Source organism: Stomoxys calcitrans, chromosome 5 (assembly GCF_963082655.1).
Source record: "Stomoxys calcitrans chromosome 5, idStoCalc2.1, whole genome shotgun sequence".
NCBI lineage: Eukaryota > Metazoa > Arthropoda > Insecta > Diptera > Muscidae > Stomoxys > Stomoxys calcitrans.
This window is the reverse complement of record NC_081556.1, coordinates 5,115,267-5,133,987: the sequence shown is the minus strand read 5'-3', so window position 1 is coordinate 5,133,987 and position 18,721 is coordinate 5,115,267. Positions and strand designations below refer to the sequence as shown.

Genomic DNA, 18,721 nt, shown 5'->3' with positions numbered 1-18,721 from the left:
GAACTGAAAAAATATCTCTATTCACATTCTCAGAGCTTTTTTGAGTGTTTTTCGAATTTAAAGCGATTGGCTTTCGATCTCTAATAACTAAAATGGCAAGCCATCGGCTTCTGCTGCTTCAATGTTTTTTAGCCGGAATACAGATATTTTACCCATATAATGATTTGGAAGATACTCAGATAGCGTAACTAACATGACGCGACTTAAGAAACATGACAACATGACATAAGAAGTTCAAGCTGAAATATTAGTCCCCATCAAAATAAGATCATCGCATTCAAATTGACTATAACATTTAAACTATAGCTGACATTCTAACAGCATGGGGATGCTGCAATCCCTAACCCCCTGCAGCATATTTGAACTTCGAATTATACCACACATAATTTTATGGCTAGGTTCCTTTTTTTCTAAAATCATTTTTCAACAAAATTTGGGTCATGTTTCTTTTGTTTGTAAAATTCGTTACCCCCTTTGTCCACCATGACTTAATCGCTTCTGTAGGGTACAACAACGGGGTGCAAGAGTAGGGCCCAGAAAACAATGCCTGCAATGCATTTGAAAGATCCCATAAGAAAAAAAACAACAAAAACGACAGCTACAAAAAAAGGTTAAGATACAAATTCGCATGGATAATATGGCAGTCTAACTTCTTTTGTTGTTGTTGTTATTGGCTTCTTTTGCTTGCTTGGCTGTTATTTATTGAACCGAATGGTCATTCGTTTGGGCTTTGTTCTCGTCACAGCAAACGAAGACGATGACTACGAAGAAGAAGCATCATCGTCATCATCATTTGCAGCAAAAAAAAAACAACAGCAAATGCAACAAAACCAACAAGAACAACACAACTTGTTTGTGCACTTTTGGATATAACTTGTTGGTGGTGGTGTTGTTGTTGTTGTTTCTTTAATGAAAGCACAACATGTGCGAGTCGGTGTTGACCTTGATCTTGAAAAAAAACAGCACACATAGATGTAGTATATACACTCATACACATACATAGCCATATTAAAACAACTCAAAAACAACCACATTTGACGCCATATAAAAGGAGCTGGAAAAAGTTTTTTCCTTTGTGCATTTTTTTTTTGGCGGAGAGGGGGTCTCGTAAACACGAGCACGCACACCAACGATCTGAAGCAGGGTGTTTTTAGGGTAGACAAGCAGAGTTGCCACAAGCATACTTTTTTGGCTCAAAGAAGCAGATTTTTGTAGTTGGTTCAAGCTGCTGGATGCCAAAAAACAAATTTTGAAGTTGTAATAATTTGGTAACTTTTAAACGGCTGAACATAGCTTAAACATATTTTTTAGGACAATGCTGCGTGTCTTCTTTTGAGTTTACTGTGTTGTGGGTTCCTTGTGGATACAAAATATGTTCTATAGGTTCACTAAAACTGCAAACGTAAATATTTAACGGAAGAAGATATCGCAAAATAAAAAAAAACTTCAAAAGAAGAATTCCCAAATTTATAACAAAAATTCTCAATATTGTCTTAAAAAGGGAAATATTTTTTTGTTTTTTCGATATTTCTCGGACGTTTACAGAATTCTCAAAATTGAGTCAACAATTCCCAAAATTCCCTTAGATGGGGAAATTGAGGCAATAACCCCAAAATTCCCTAAGTAAGTATAAGTACACGTTTCCAAGAAGGGATAACAGTGCCTGGAGGAATACTTGGATGGCCTCTAAGAGCACTGGCCATATTCCTGTCCCGAATGTCAAAATTTTGGGAATTCTTCATTTTAAGCAAATATTTTTTTTAGTATTTTCGATACTTCTTAAAAGTTTGCTATACGCCTAAACCTACTTCGGACATACAATCCCACATTTGAAAATATATATCCCCACTTAGCAAATTTTAGGTATTTTCATAATAAACAACAATACTACAAAATACCGCTTTTCAACATATTTTCGATATTTCCCCTTCTTAAAATATTTCGGGGATTTTTTACAGTTTTGGGAATTCGACAAAGCTTCGGGAAATATCATAAATAAGAAAAATACCACTTTTTTAAATTATTTCCCCATTAAAGGGAATTTTGGGATTTTTGTACAAATTTTGGGAATTCTTCGTTAAAAGTTTTTTCAACTTGACGAAGTATTGAAGTAGTACGTTTTAGTATTTTCGGTATTTTTGATAAGATTTCTAGATTCCTTAACCTTCTAAAAATCCACAACCTCACTTTTACAAAAATATTCCAGTTTTTAGTTATTTTTGGGGCACTTTGAAACGTCTGACAAACGTCTGAGATATAGCGAAAATGCCGAAAAATACCAAATACCAAATTTCCAACATATTTTCGAAATTTTCCCATCTTAGGAGATTTTGGGGATTTTTCTCACAGTTTTTGGAATTCGGCAAAAATGCCAGAAATATAAAAATACCACTTCTTTTGAGAATTTTGAGATTTTTATAAAAGTTTAGGAATTCTTGTTTTTAAGTATTTTTCTAGGCAGCGAAAACTTCTATAGTATTTCCGATATTTTATTAAAAGTTTGCTAGATTCTGTTTGGGGACCTACAATCCCACTTTTACAAAAATATTTCCTCATTTAGCAAATTTCGGGGTTTTTTTTGCCAAATTTTTGGAAATTCTGTCTGAAAATTTGGAAATTCCTAAAAATTCCACTTTTGAAACAAATTTCCCCATTATAGGGAATTTTGGGGATTTTTGCCACAATTTTGGGAATGCGGCAAACGTCTGAGATAAATCGATGATACCGAAAAATACCACTTTCCAACATATTTTCGATATTTCCCCATCTTAGGATATCTTGGGGATTTTTCTCACAGTTTTAGAAATTCGGCAAACATGCCACAAATATAAAAATACTCGAAATATCATATTTTTATAATATTTTCCACCCAAAGGGAATTTTGATATTTTTGTAAAAACTTTGAGAATTCCTCATTGAAAGTTTTTTCTACGTAGCATATTGTGTTGCCATATTCATATACCTTAAAGAAACCTACAATCCCACTTTTGCAACAATATTTCCTCATTAAGCGAATTTCGGCGATATTTGTCAAAATTTGGGGAATTCTATCTAAAAAATATCGAAAATACTATGATAGGGAATTTTGGGGATTTTTTTCACAATTTTGGGAATGCGCCAAACGAGCCAGAATAATCAAAAATACTAAAAATACAATGTTTTTATAATATTTTTTCCAATTAAAGGGAATTTTGGGATTTTTTTTAAATTTTTTGGAATTTTAAATTTAATTTTTTTTCTACGTAACAAAGTTTTTATTATTTATTTTCGGTATATCTCAAATTCCAATTTCCAAAATATTTTGTATATTCCCCCATCTTGAAAATTTTGGGGATTTTTGATAAAATATTGGGAATATGGCAAAAAAAACCGAGGAATATCTAAAATGCTAAAAATACATTTTCGCGCTCAGATACCCCAATTATCGATAAACGTTTCTGCTGAGTCTAAATAGAACATACGCATAAATTTTTTTTTTTTACAAAATTAACTTGACAAATGGCAACCCTGCCGCAAAGCCACTGTCACACACACTCTCGCTGCCATATTCAAGGCTATGGTTATGTGTATAATTATGTTGCATGCCACTTCTGTTGTTGTTCGAGGCCATAAGAAACAAATTTGCCATGGCAAAAAAAAAAACATCTTCCTTCAATCGAATGAAAGGTTTATGTGACTCTGCCTCCGGTGCGACGTGCATTGGACAACAGCTGCTTGCGAGAGACATAATTTATTAAGGGTTAAACCCTGCACAGAAAAAAAAACATTAAACCATCGACGACTCTAAATCTAACTCCATCTTTGACTACGGCCACTGCCTAATTGTGTGCAATATATGAGCAAACAAAGCCACATTTTGTCCAGCCACGAGAACACAATTTGTGTGCCTTGGTATGTGTGAACCTTTTTTTTTGCAAAAACAAAAAAGCTCATATAAATTTACCTGGAATCATATGTAGGCCAAATGCCATTATTCTAAAAAATTTGTTCTTATTTTTTTTTTTTTTTTGTTGTTATTTCCCAAGAGGTGTCTTGTGTCGAGTAGAGGAGTTTTTTTTGTCGGTCAACCAAAACTGGTTCCCTACAAACAAACTGCAAAAAAAAAGGATGGCCACAAATAAATTTGTTGTCCTTGAAATTACATGCACTTCACACACACACACACACACGCAAACTCTCTTTTTCACATAAACAAGCATATTGTATACTTTTTTTTTAATACTTCAACTTTGTCGTCTCTGTCTGTCCAGCTATTTGTACGCCTGTCATTCGTCTTCTTTGAAATGTCTGTCAGAGAGCGACCATAGAGCTAGCCTGCCCTGAGAAATGATCCATTTCCTGTTGATAATCATTATTAGAATTGCTTTGCCAAAGCTACCAAGACAAAAAACAGCACTCAAATATTATCTAATTTGGCACATCTCTACGCTGGGTCATCTTCTGCTCGAAACCCTGTCTGTAAATTTCTTTCAAGTACCCACTGACCTTAGTAGCCATAATTGGCAATTGCAAGTGCAACATTGTCGTCGTAAAGAGGCGTTTTTTTTTTGGTACATAACATGAACACCAATTAGGCAAAAAACTTTTTGGAGCAAAAGCGAAACGAAAGCAATTAAGATTGATGGCATTGTTAAGGTGTTAACATCTATCCTTTTTGTAGGCGAGCCTTAAAGTGGAATTCATGCGATGATGTGAGCATGGCAGCCATCAAATAGCAATTCATGCAGTTTTACAAAGTAAGGAGTTTTTGGGTTTCATCAGCACCAAAGACTCAAAAACAAGTTAAAATTGGTATTCAATCGAAACGGGGTGAATTTTGTGTGTCGTATAAAATCGAAATATTCTGGAAACAATTTTACAACTCTTGAAAGGAAAAATCTGATAAAATACTGCAAAAGTCGAGTTTCCAAAATTAAAACTCCTTAAATTCCGTTAATGGGGAAATATTTTTTAAAAAGTGTGATTTTTATACCCTCCACCATAGGATGGGGGTATACTAATTTCGTCATTCTGTTTGTAACTACTCGGAATATTCGTCTGAGACCCCATCATAAAGTCTATATGTTCTTGATCGTCGTGACATCCCGTCTGTCTGTCCGTCCGTCTGTCCGCCCGTCCGTCTGCCAGTCGCTCCTTCGCTTGAAATTTTGAACAAATACTTCGTATTAGTGTAGGTCGATTGGGATTGTAAAGGGGCCATATCGGTCCACGTTTTGATATAGCTGCCATATAAATCGATCTTGGGTCTTGACTTCTTAAGCCTCTAGAGGGCACAATTCTTATCCGATTGGAATGAAATTTTGCTCGATGTGTTTTGTCATGATATCCAATAACTGTATCAAGTATGGTTTAACCTGATATAGCTGTCACATAAACCGATCTGGGGACTTGACTTCTGGAGCCAACTTATTAGAATTTTCATTATAGACATTTGCCGAATTCCCAAATTTTTTTGCAAAAATCTCCAAAATTCCATAACTGGGGAAATAAATTTAAAAAATTGGGAAAACTTGGAATTCCCGAATTTCAAACATTTAGCCAAAATTAAAAAAAAAAAATAAGAATGGGGAAATATATTTTTGATAAAAGTGCATTTTAAGGAATTTTCGATAATTCTCAGACGTTTACCAAAATTCAAAATGTTTACGAAAATGCCAACAAATACCCCAAATGGGAAAATATAATTGAATAAGTGGGATTTCTGCACATTTGCCGAATTCCCAAATTTTTTAATAAAATCCCCAAAATTACCTTAAAGGGTAAAAATTGAAAAAAAAGAATTTTCCAACTTATTTGAATTTTCATTATAGCCAAAATTGCCAAATTCCCAAACTTTATGCAAAAATCTCCAAAATTCCCTTACTGGCGAAATTTCCAAAGATTAGCCAATAAAAAAAAATTAAAAATTGGGAAATATATTCTTGACATAATTGGATTTTTAGTATTTTCGATAATTCTCAGACGTTTGCCAAATTCCCAAAATGTTGATGATAAATGCCAACAAAAACCCCAAATAGGGATATATCTTTAAGTAAATGGGAATTCTGAATATTTATGAAATTGGTTACACATTTGCCGAATTGCCAAATTTTTGGATAAAATCCCCAAAATTACCTAAATGGGGAAAATTCGAAAAAGGGAATTTTCCAACTTACAAGAATTTCGGTTATAGACATTTGCCGAATTCCCAAAATTTTTGTACAAATCTCCAAAATTCCCCAAAAAGGAAATAAATTTAAACAAGTAAGAGCGTGCTAAGTTCGGACCTGGCCTCCATCATGGATAGCATTTGTCGAGTTCTTTGCATTTGTCGAGAACAAGTTATAGTCCCATTCGGTTCATGAATTAATTAAATGCTGAACATTGTAGAAGTCATTGAGTAATATTTCAGTCCGTTCGGATAAGAATTGCGCCCTGTAGTTAGCCCCTACAGGGCAAAATCGGGAGATCCGATTATATGGGAGCTATATCAGGTTATAGACCGATTTGGACGGTTTGTGGCTTCCAGGGGCCGCAATGCGACACCGCTTTGGGGAGAAATTTTAGCATGACATAGTACCTAACAAATGTTGGCAGCATTAGGAGGGGAAAACCACCGCTGAAAATTTTTTCTGATGGTCTCGCCAGGATTCGAACACCGGCTTTCAGCGCCATAGGCGGACATGCTTACGTCTCTGCTACGATGGCATCGATGTTGGCGATTTCTGAAATACCCAAGGCCGGATAACACCTGGGTTGGCCAGAAGCTCACGTTCCCGTGCCTCCTGTCTCCTCACGTCTGTATATTAGGCATAAGTCGCTGTGTCCACCTACTCCGTGTCTCGCTCCACACCCTTTGTTCTTCTTCTATACCTCGTGCGAGGTTAGTTTTATACACACCCTCGTGTTTGGCTATACAGATTTTGTGTCGCTCTCCGCGAGGAGAAAAATGGGAATTAGGCCTGCGAAAACAAGGATGGCTTGATGTCCTTGTTGTAACCAAATTTTCATGTGGAGGTGGCGATCCTCTTCAAGCTCCTGTAGGTGAGCAAGCGGTCCAAAGAACCGATCGCCGCGGGAACTGGGTGGCCATTGTTTATTAAAAGGCACCAATAACTCGAGCATCGTAGACCCTCAGTATTTGTGCAAGAGCCGGTGCCAACCAACCTCTCACTGAAACTCTCCGCTCGATACCGCCGATTGTCCGCAACTGCAGTTACAGCTACTCCGGATGGAGCATTCCACTATCCGCAACCTGTGGACGCGCCCGGTAGCTCGCAGCTAAGCTTCTTGTGACAGCAATGAACACCACACAGATCGGAACTCAATGTTCGGGCTTGTGTGGTGCTCACAGCTATCCCGTGCCGGCTTGATACCGTGCGATAAGCTGATGTGACACGTAGCGCTGCTAATTTTGGGCACCCATAGTATTCTCCTAGATCTCGTCTGCGGCTCTAGGGTTTGCGCCCATATTTCAGAGCCATACAGCAAGATACTGTCAGTGGCCCCCATTATCTATCTTCCTCTTGCTGCAAGAGGTTCACCTATATTGGCGATTAGCCTGAGTACGTTAATTTGGAATCCAATCTTATCCCTAGGTATTTGGCAGACGTCGTTGTGGGGATGATAATGTCGTCTATTTGTATCTCTATCTATCTATACCAGAGCTAAGGATCGCCTTGTCAGTAGCAGCAGCTTTTTTTATGCATGGCCAGTTGTAATTCATGTGAGTCCAGCCAGCTCTTCGCGCAGATCATAGTTTGGCGTATTTTGCGTTGGGTGTTTTCTGTGTTTCTCGCCTTTACCATTGATGCGATAACGTCTACGTAGCCCAAGAGGTAGGTGTCTTTAGGCATGTCTATTTTCAAAATCTCGTCGTTGGTTGCATTCCAAAAGTCTGGCCCCAATATGGGAAAATTTTGTCAAAATTTTGTCAAAATTTCATTTCTATTGGAAATTTTGCCAAAAATTCATTTCTATAGGAAATTTTGTCAAAATTTCATTTCTATGGGAAATTTTGTCAAAATTTCATTTCTATAGGAAATTTTGTCAAAATTCCATTTCTATAGGAAATTTTGTCAAAATTCCATTTCTATAGGAAAATTTTCAAAATTTCATTTCTTTAGGAAATTTTGTCAAAATTTCGTTTCTTTAGAAAATTTTGTCAAAATTTCATTTCTATGGGAAATTTTGTCAAAATTTCATTTCAATAGGAAATTTTGTCAAAATTTCATTTCTTTAGGAAATTTTGTCAAAATTTCATTTCTATAGGAAATTTTGTCAAAATTTTATTTCTATAGGAAATTTTGTAAAAATTTCATTTTAATAGGAAATTTTGTCTATAGAAAGTTTTTCCAAAAAATATTTCACTCTCAAGAAAAGTTTGTCAACATTTTATTGCTTTTTATTAAGTTTTTCCCAATCATAGGGTTTACCACCAAACAACTCTAAGGAAAAAACTTCCTTCATTTTGCTACTCAAATTTCTTTACATACTGCCATGGGTGATAGATGGTCCTCCCTAAGAAACCTCAGAGCTGGCAAAATAAAAAAATGTTGCCCAAACACAAAAAATGTCAAAGGCCTTACAATGTAAGCAGCACATTTTATAGCCGCACAAACTTTTTTGTGCCACTAAAGTCAAAGTTTGAAAGCAGCATCTTTTTTAAATTATAAACTTAATATCTTTTTCCTAGCAAACGGTGACCTTTCATAAAAAACAAAAATCCCCTCCACCTACTCTAACGCTAGATTGCATTATTTTCTGCGCAAAGCCTTGGACTACATGAAAAGTTTCTGCAAGGCTTTAAAAGGGAAAATTTTCCCATTAAACCATCGGTAAACTTAAGAAGACATAAACCTAAAAACAGGCAACAATCTATAACAATGTAAGCTGTCCATTTCCAGACGTAAATATGTATTGGGGTATATATATAAACAAATATATATGTGTGTACATATATAATGTGGTATTATATATATATTATGTATGGATGATATCCTGCGCGTGTTCTGAGAGCACAGGCACAAGCACACCCAAAACCTATTAATTTGTCAAATACCAATAAAGCAGCCAGAGCCAGCCAGGCAAGAAGGCAGCAGGCAGGCAGTCAGGAGATCTCTGTTTTATATATACAAACCAACAGACATACATTCTGTTTTTGGTATACTTTCCACAGCATTTCACTGACTGAACCAAAGTCTGACTGACTGACTGAATGACATTCAGCTGGTAGTCTGGCTGACTGCCTCAATTCTGACGAAAATAACCTCGAAAGTTGCAAAAACAAGCACCAAACCCGCGTTGCAAAATGTGGGCGATTGCTGCTAACAACAATGTATGCCCCCATGAGCCAAAGACGGCGGCAGCCGCACATCTAACACAGATTCGAGTTGGGTTCGAGGGTATATATAAAGAAGCCCAAAGAAAACAAATGGCTTCAAATTCCCGGCGTCGACCTGCGAAAAAGAAACCCTCATTGCAATGGTTTGGGCCAGGCAGCAGTTTACAGTTTGTGCCAGTCCTTAACAGCCACACTCACAGACGCTATCAAACAGACCCCAACCCACAAACCTACTTTGACGAAGTTCAAGCACATTGTTGTTGTCTGGGTTAATTTTTTTTTGAGGATTCCTTTTCATGAAGACAACACAAACGTGATGACATAGACGTCTGTCTGGTGACCTTCAAATTTTTCACATACAAATATATGTTTGTATGTGGGTATACATGCTTAGCATTTGTGTGTATGTCAGCATCTACCATATACAGATAACACACAGCCAGCCTTTGAAGTTCTAGCATATCGGGTATACCCACACACACACACACACTTACTCACTTACTGAAATCCACTTTCACACAAGTGGCAGGAGTTACCTCCTGGTGTATTCATTTTGTGGGAGCCAGACTTTCTTTGTTCCACAACGTCCTTGAAGCCGTTATTTTCATACCAACGAAATTTTGCTCTAAAAAAGGTCTTTATCCTGTGGGTGTTGTTGTGCCTTTTCTTTGTTTGCATATGGCTAAAATTGTTTTTGGGGGTTAGAGATATACACGTTCACTCTTCAAACCTCCCAAAAATAAAAGCAACTACCACAAAATCCTCTGCAATAAGAATTTTTTGTATTAACTGCTTAACTATACTAAAACATTTTTCTCTAGATGGTGCTTAGCTCTGCCAGAAGTTTTCTGATTCAACAATAAACTTTGGTAAAAGCTTTTTAAAATAAGCTTTTATTCGCAAAAGGGCGCCATCTATTGCATACAGTAGAATACCATGAAAAGCTTTTGTAATGTGTTTAGCGGAGCATAACACTGTATATGAGATATGAATAGACTTTGCTGCTGTGTTTACTGTTCAAGTATCGATTGTAACACAACGCATTTAACATCCTCGATAGTATAGTGGTTAGTATCCCCGCCTGTCACGCGGGAGACCGGGGTTCAATTCCCCGTCGGGGAGAAGCTTCTTTTTTTGGTTTTTTAATTAAATTTAATAATATTAAAAAGAATCTAAATAGTTTAAACATAAGTATGCTATTAAAAAAATACAAGCAGAAATAAAAAAAAAATGTCATAAAAAAACATATAAAAAAAATATATAATAAAAAATATATAATAAAAAATATATAATAAAAAATATATAATAAAAAAATATATATTAAAAAATATATATTAAAAAATATATAATAAAAAATATATAATAAAAAATATATAATAAAAAATATATAATAAAAAATATATAATAAAAAATATATAAGAAAAAATATATAATAAAAAATATATAATAAAAAATATATAATAAAAAATATATAATAAAAAATATATAATAAAAAATATATAATAAAAATATATAATAAAAAATATATAATAAAAAATATATAATAAAAAATATCTAACAAAAAATGTATAATAAAAAATATATAATAAAAAATATATAATAAAAAATGTATAATAAAATATATATAATGAAAAATATATAATAAAAAATATATAACAAAAAATATATAATAAAAAATATATAATAAAAAATATATAATAAAAAATATATAATAAAAAATGTATAATAAAAAATATATAATAAAAAATATATAATAAAAAATATATAATAAAAAATATATAATAAAAAATATATAATAAAAAATATATAATAAAAAATATATAATAAAAAAATATATAATAAAAAATATATAATAAAAAAATAAATAATAAAATTATATATAATAATAAAATATATAATAGTAATATATATTAATAATAAAATAAATAATAAAAAATATATACATATAATAAATATATATATAATAAAAAATATATATAATAAAAATAAATAATGAAAACATATAAAAAACATATAATAAAAAACTATAAAAAACATATAAAGAAAATATAAAAAATATATAAAAAAATACAAAATTAAAATATTATAAAAAAATATAATTACAAAAAAAAATATATAATAAAAAGAATATAATAAAAAAGTAAAAGCGTGCTAAGTTCGGCCGGGCCGAATCTTATATACCCTCTACCATGGATCGCATTTGTCGTGTTCTTTTCCCGGCATCTCTTTTTAGGCAAACATATGATAAAAGGAAAGAATTGCTATAATATTGGAGCGATAATATCAAGTTATCGTCCGAATCGGACCATAATTGAACTGAATGTTGGAGACCATAGTGGAAGTCTTTGTGTAAAATTTCAGCCATTTCGAATAAAAATTGCGCCCTAAGGGGCTGAAGAAGTAAAATAGGGAAATTGGTTTATATGGGAGCTGTATCAGGCCATAGACCAATTGACATGTAAGTTGAAGTTCTTGAGAGAAGTCGTTATACAAAATTGCAGCCAAATCGAATAATAAATGCGACCTCTAGATGCTCAAAAAGGCAAGATTCCAGATCGGTTTATAAGGCAGCTATATCAGGTTATAGACCAATTTGAATCATACTAAGCACAGTACTTGGAAGTCATAACAAAATAGTTCTTGCAAAATTTCAGCAAACTCGGATAAGAATTGCGCTCTCTAGTGGCTCAAAAATTCAAGATCGGTTTATATGGCAGCTATATCAGGTTATGGGCCGATTTAAACCATACATAGCACAGTTGTTAGAAGTCATAACGAAACACGACGCGCAGCCATATCGGATAGAAATTGCGCCCTCTAGAGGCTCAAGAAGTCAAGACCCCAGATCGATTTAAATGACAGCTATATCAGGTTATGAACCGAACTCAGCACAGTTATTGGAGCTCATAACAAAACACCTCGTGCAAAATTTCAGCCAAATCCAATAAAAATTGCGTCCTGTAGTGGCATAAGAAGTCAAGATCCAAGATCGGTTTATATGGCAGCTATATGAAAACATGGACCGATATGGCCTATTTACAATCCCAACCGACCTACACCTATAAGAACTATTTATGCTAGTTTTACTCCTTCGAAAGTTAGCGTGCTTTCGATAGACAGGTGGACGGACATTATCAAGAACGATCAAGAATATATATACTTTATACGAATATGTGCTTTGGACAGACATACGAAAGAACAGGGCTAGATTGACTTGAAAAGTAATATCGATAAAAAATTAACAAATGTGCTTTATAGGGTCTTAGAACAATATTTTGAGGTGGTACAAAAGGAATGATAAGATTAATATTCCCTCATTTTATGGTGAAGGGTATAAAAAGGAATTCATTTTAAGTTTCTTATCATAATGGACTAAATTTTCCACAAGTCTATTTTTTAAAATACAACAAATTATTAGTTGGGTCTTTAATAATTCGCTCTATTTATCTCAAGAAATAATAATAATAATAAATCTAATATTTTTCATATCGAAAGAGCTCTCATCAGAAAACATGCTCTCTTCGCAGACTGGTCTTTAACAGAAATGCTAGTTAACTCTCATCGATAGCATAATGATTTTTCGATAATAATGAAGAAGCTTTTATCGATAACATATTAATGCAATGTCTCAATTATCTAAAACTGTTTATTTTTTTGTAACTCACCTTGTTTGCCATTGGGACTAAATGGATCATAACTGCCTGCTGACATGGGTGAGGAATATCCGTTGGATAAATTGGCGCCATACATGTGATTTTGAGAAGCCGAAGATGGACTAAGGGGAGCAGTGCTAGGCACACTGCCCGGACTAGGTGTGGAAATCCATTCTTCTCTCCTGCAAGAAAAAGCCAAACAAAAACACAACAGAAAGCAAATTAAAACCAAAATTCATGCTCACATAGCAAAAACATGGTACTTACAATTCAAGACGGGCTCTTTTTGAGGGTACAAAGGAGGCCATACTTCCGTTGGCAGCTGCAGCATCGACTACACTGGTATTGCCATTGCCACTACTACTACCGCTACTGCCACTAGCGGCTGTTATGGTCACTTGAGATGTTGCTGTTGGATTGCTGATTGCATTTGCCACAATGCCCGCTGGCGTTTTCAATGCCAAACTATTGCCTTTGATTGCCGATGTTAATGAGGATGCTGATGCAGATGATGATGTTGCTGAGGCGACAGGCGCTATGTTCGCCAAAGCCGAACATGCTGCCAAGCTAATCAACTCTTCTTTGCAGTGGTTATTTAGGACAGCAACACTGCTCAAATTGCTGCCCTGACTGGAAATGTCGTGCACGGGTTCCGATTTAATGGCAGTCTTTAAAAGCTTTAATTTCTCTTCGACGGAAGCACTGGCGAGTGAATCGACCGAACTAATGACAATATTGCTTAGATTATTGTTCAGTTGGCGTGCCCCAACATGCTGTTGTTGTTGCTGCTGCAGATGTATAAGATTGCGTGCGGGTGTGCTATGGACAACATTGCTGCTGTTGCTGCTGCTGGCATTGTCCGTTTCCGCTGACGAGTTTCCAGCAAAATTAGCCAGGAAAACATTGTTGTCGCCTGCCGTCGAATTGGCAGCAACAGCAGCAGAAGTGGCCGCAGCATCCAGTTGCTGTTGCAGCAATATATGACTGGGTATTGCCTGTTGTTGATGTGCCTGCTGCTGATGCGGGTGTGAGGTTGGTTGTTGTTGTTGTTGCTGCTGCTGTTGTTCGCTAGGCAACGACAGCTTTTGTCCTTGCGCATGATTTAGCCGGTACATCATCGAGGACAAATTCATCCTAAATGTTGTATGGACTGACGTCGTCGGCGTCGGTGTCGTTTGTTATTGTTATTGTTGTTGTTGCGTTTTAACATATGAGGCTTGGGCTTGTTGTTTACATTTTTCTAACGGTGCCTGTATTTTCGGCACCGTCTCTTCTTTGTTTCGCCAATCTCAGCGGCCTTGGCTTTTGATGTTTTAACCCAAATTTATTTGGAGAACACTTCTATGTGAGGCAGAGTTGTAGAGAGAAATAGAGTGAGAGAGAGAGAGAACACATTCGTTGCTGTTGCACTTGACTACAAATCAATTCCAGAAGAGTTGATGACTGAAAAGGTATAAGAGGAAAAAATAGAACCCTTTAAATTCAAACAACAAATTGAAGGCATACAAGATTTTTTTGCAAATGGTGAGACCATCCTACGGAAACCTTCCCCTTACCTCCAATAACATGCAAAGCATTTCTAAGAATTCTAGTTTTTTGTTCTATGACATCCAGCTGCACTGCCACCTTGCAATAATCTCCGAGTAGACCATGTTTTGTGGAGCTCATTCAATGTGGCGATTGTACCTGCCGTCCATATCCATATATTATACTTGGGCATGCATTGACCTACTTTTGAGGCTACTAAGGGTTGAATGTCATCATTGTCGTGCTAAAGTATTCATCGTGGCCATACACCCAGCCCTCTGTACAAAAAAAACAAAAATGCGCTAGTAATCATAGTCATAGTTAAGCTGCAAGGCAAGACAAGGGTGTTTTTCTTTTGAAATTATTTAATAATTCATAAGAACTTTACACATTGTTTTAATTGAGCTTGAATTTTTTCTTTTTTTTTTTGGAAAATACTCGCATGCATAAGATAATAGTTACATCGCCTCCGTGGCGCAATCGGTTAGCGCGTTCGGCTGTTAACCGAAAGGTTGGTGGTTCGAGTCCACCCGGGGGCGAATTTTAACCTTTTTCAGGGATATTACCATATTAAGCAAAACGTGTAAATTCGGCAAAAACATAAAATATGGCAACGCGGATATTGATGACATTGATGCTAAATTAAAAACGGCGGATGACATTGATGCTAAATTAAAAACGGCGGTAGTGTGTAAAAACCCATGATTAAAGAAAAGAACACGCATAAAGAACTTTAAAATGTTCTTATGCGCAACTTTAATTGCATTTTAAGGTTTTCTTGAAGTTTGCAAACCTTTTCCAGATAATTCAAAATTCTCTTCGAAGACCCGATACATGACCTCTGTGGCGCAATTGGCTTGCGCGTTCGGCTGTTAACCGAAATTTTTGCTAATACAGCAGCCCTATGTTTGCTGAAACAGCAATAATGTCTGTTTTCCCATTTTCAGCAGAAAAAACTTCTGTTTAAGCAAACATTTTAGTGTTCTGAATAACAAATTTGGTTGAGTGTAAATATCTAGTGGCGTTCAGTTACGTTACGCTAAGTAACGTAACGTAAAATAAATGCATGTACCTAATGTTTAGTTATTTGAAGAGCCTTAACGTAAATTTACGTTAGGATATGATATGTTACGTTGTCTAACGAATCCATATGTCAAGTTCGTTACACTAAATCATTTTGTGTTAGTTAAGATAGAAAGAAAATCTTTTGAAAAAATTCAAGAATCATATAAATTTAGTTAAAACTTCTTTACTACTTCAATTAATAATGGTCTATAAAACCGGTATTAGCAAACGCAATAAACATATCCGCCTCCGTGGCGCAATCGGTTAGCGCGTTCGGCTGTTAACCGAAAGGTTGGTGGTTCGAGTCCACCCGGGGGCGACAGTTTTTTTTTCAGTGAAATAGTAGATATATATATGTATATAACCAGGATTTAAAGCAGAAACTTGGAAATGCTTGAGTTAGAGGAGACAGGGAAGTTTCTTATCAGATTAGTAAATAACTCCCCATAGTCGACTTGTTTCAGGAAAACTTTCTTACTAATATTTATTAAGATTTTAAACGTTATCTGAATTTTCAAAAATATTTCCATATCTTGAAGTAGTATATACGTAGCCTCCGTGGCGCAATCGGTTAGCGCGTTCGGCTGTTAACCGAAAGGTTGGTGGTTCGAGTCCACCCGGGGGCGAAGTTTTTTTAGGCCCGGATTTTTAGAACTTGCCTTAAACATAGTCTAGATTTGAAGAATCAATTCAAAATTGGAAGATGGTACCTCACCTCGCCTCCGTGGCGCAATCGGTTAGCGCGTTCGGCTGTTAACCGAAAGGTTGGTGGTTCGAGTCCACCCGGGGGCGCATGTTTTTAGGTTCAAATTTGTAGAACTTGTCATAACAGTGGTAGAGAAAATGAAAGGCACGAAAAATAAAAGACTAAAACAAAATGTATACTTCAGTGAAAGGCCTGAACCAGATTATTTGTAGACCTGTAGATTTCAGTATAGTAATATCTCCGGTAAATTCAGTTGGAAACATTAATTGAACCGTACTTGGCACATTTGTGTTGAAGTCGTAGCACAACATCATGTGCAAAATTTTAGCTATATCGGTCAAAAAATTGTGCCTTTCCCGAAATCCAGACGTGAAATCGAGAGATCGGTTTATATGGGAGCTATATGAAGTTAATTACCAATTTCAACCGTACTTGGCACAGTTGTTGGAGGTCGTTACTTTACACCACATGCAAAATTTTAGCCAAATTGGACAAAAATTGTGGCTTCCAGGTTATTTAGACGTAAATCCGGGACGCCGGGTTATACGTTGGCTATATCAGGTTATCGGTTTATATCAGGGGATCGGGTTATGAGGGAGCTATATCAGGTTATGGACCGATTTCAACCGTACTAGGGACGGTTATAGGACGTCGCAACGTCCGATATTTCAGTCCGATCGCTTAACAATTGCGGCTTCTAGGGGCTAAATATGTCAAATCGGGAGATCGGTTTATATGGGAGCTATATCTAAATCTGAATCGATATGGACCATTTGCAATCCCCAATGACCAACATAAATTTCAAGCGGGTAGCTTTACGCAATCGACCACTATCGTGATTTCAACGGACGGACATGGCTAGATCGACTCACAACGTCGAGACGATCAAGGATATATATACTTTATGGGGTCTTAGACGTATATTTCGAGGTGTTACAAAAGGAATGCCTACATTAGTGTACCCCCATCCTATGGTGGTGGGAATAAAAATGTACTTAATGTTTGCCATCCAACACCTAACCGTTCTAATTTTTTATATTATTGGTACTAGTACCCATAGGATTTTACCTTGTTTTGTCCAATGAAGCTCAAAACGTTTCTTTTTTTAATTTAAATAGCATTAGTAGCGAAATATTGAGGAAAAGCAAAAATTAAACAAAATATCTATATTAAAAAACGATATGTTCCTATTATTTTTATCAACACTGTATATGCATTTGAAGAATCAGCATGAGATTGTAAATGGAATTTCCAAGTCGCCTCCGTGGCGCAATCGGTTAGCGCGTTCGGCTGTTAACCGAAAGGTTGGTGGTTCGAGTCCACCCGGGGGCGCAACTTTTTTAGGTCTGGATTTTTAGAAGTTGCCTCAAAAATACTTTCTGGATTTAAAGAATCAGTTCAAAATTGGAAAATGGTGCCACACATCGCCTCCGTGGCGCAATCGGTTAGCGCGTTCGGCTGTTAACCGAAAGGTTGGTGGTTCGAGTCCACCCGGGGGCGCAGTTTTTTAGGTCCGGATTTTTAGAACTAGCCTTAAACACAGACCAGATTTAAAGAATTAATTCAAAATTGGAAAATGGTACCTCACGTCGCCTCCGTGGCGCAATCGGTTAGCGCGTTCGGCTGTTAACCGAAAGGTTGGTGGTTCGAGTCCACCCGGGGGCGCAGTTTTTTAGAACCCGATATTTAGAACTTGCCTTTAACACGGACTAAATTTGACGAATAAATTCAAATTTGGAAACAGGTTTCACACATCGCCTCCGTGGCGCAATCGGTTAGCGCGTTCGGCTGTTAACCGAAAGGTTGGTGGTTCGAGTCCACCCGGGGGCGCATTTTTTTATGCCCTGATTTTTAGAACTTGCCTTAAACACGCACTTGATTTGAAGAATCAATTCAAATTTGGAAAAATATGGCACATCGCCTCCGTGGCGCAATCGGTTAGCGCGTTCGGCTGTTAACCGAAAGGTTGGTGGTTCGAGTCCACCCGGGGGCGCATTTTTTAAGCCCTGATTTTTAGAACATGCCTTAAACACGCACTTGATTTGAAGAATCAATTAAAATTTGGAAAAGGTATGTCACATCGCCTCCGTGGCGCAATCGGTTAGCGCGTTCGGCTGTTAACCGAAAGGTTGGTGGTTCGAGTCCACCCGGGGGCGCAATAACTTTTTTCTAATACGATTAGGAAAGAAAATATATGTTAGACCTTGGTAAATAAAAATGAAGTACATAAAGCCCTTAAGAGGTTCATCATAGTTAAGGCAGACCACCCCACCATATCTTAGAGGAAGAAAACTGTTCACAATGATGTGATGTTAGGCGAAAAGGTTTAAATATGTGTATATAGCTGCATTTATATTCTTACTGTGTATTTAGTTCATTCTATTAATATTTTTATTATTTACAAAAACTAATGTTAACTCTTTATTTAAGCTTGACTTGTAATTAAGT

The 18,721-nt window shown here is 36.1% G+C and overlaps 1 protein-coding gene and 11 non-coding genes across 14 annotated transcripts in view; 11 read left to right on the top strand and 1 right to left on the bottom strand.

The window, feature by feature from the left end:
- LOC106096274 (ecdysone receptor) overlaps positions 1-18,721 on the bottom strand; it is a 237,069-nt gene that overhangs the window by 169,194 nt on the left and 49,154 nt on the right. For all 3 annotated transcript variants that reach the window (XM_013263927.2, XM_059369228.1, XM_059369229.1), the window contains exons 2-3: positions 13,243-14,418; positions 12,988-13,157 (exon numbers count right to left, since the gene is read on the bottom strand). In XM_013263927.2, the coding sequence (XP_013119381.2) occupies positions 12,988-13,157; positions 13,243-14,108 (1,036 nt within the window). In that variant the 5' untranslated portion in view covers positions 14,109-14,418. The remainder of the gene's footprint in view (positions 1-12,987; positions 13,158-13,242; positions 14,419-18,721) is intronic.
- Positions 10,373-10,444, top strand: Trnad-guc (transfer RNA aspartic acid (anticodon GUC)). Its single transcript has one exon. It is a non-coding gene; the product is annotated as a tRNA-Asp (tRNA).
- On the top strand, positions 14,968-15,041 carry Trnan-guu (transfer RNA asparagine (anticodon GUU)). Its single transcript has one exon. It is a non-coding gene; the product is annotated as a tRNA-Asn (tRNA).
- On the top strand, positions 15,813-15,886 carry Trnan-guu (transfer RNA asparagine (anticodon GUU)). Its single transcript has one exon. It is a non-coding gene; the product is annotated as a tRNA-Asn (tRNA).
- Trnan-guu (transfer RNA asparagine (anticodon GUU)) lies at positions 16,120-16,193 on the top strand. The gene has a single exon. It is a non-coding gene; the product is annotated as a tRNA-Asn (tRNA).
- Trnan-guu (transfer RNA asparagine (anticodon GUU)) lies at positions 16,286-16,359 on the top strand. Its single transcript has one exon. It is a non-coding gene; the product is annotated as a tRNA-Asn (tRNA).
- Positions 17,532-17,605, top strand: Trnan-guu (transfer RNA asparagine (anticodon GUU)). The gene has a single exon. It is a non-coding gene; the product is annotated as a tRNA-Asn (tRNA).
- On the top strand, positions 17,700-17,773 carry Trnan-guu (transfer RNA asparagine (anticodon GUU)). The gene has a single exon. It is a non-coding gene; the product is annotated as a tRNA-Asn (tRNA).
- Positions 17,865-17,938, top strand: Trnan-guu (transfer RNA asparagine (anticodon GUU)). Its single transcript has one exon. It is a non-coding gene; the product is annotated as a tRNA-Asn (tRNA).
- On the top strand, positions 18,030-18,103 carry Trnan-guu (transfer RNA asparagine (anticodon GUU)). Its single transcript has one exon. It is a non-coding gene; the product is annotated as a tRNA-Asn (tRNA).
- On the top strand, positions 18,193-18,266 carry Trnan-guu (transfer RNA asparagine (anticodon GUU)). The gene has a single exon. It is a non-coding gene; the product is annotated as a tRNA-Asn (tRNA).
- Trnan-guu (transfer RNA asparagine (anticodon GUU)) lies at positions 18,356-18,429 on the top strand. Its single transcript has one exon. It is a non-coding gene; the product is annotated as a tRNA-Asn (tRNA).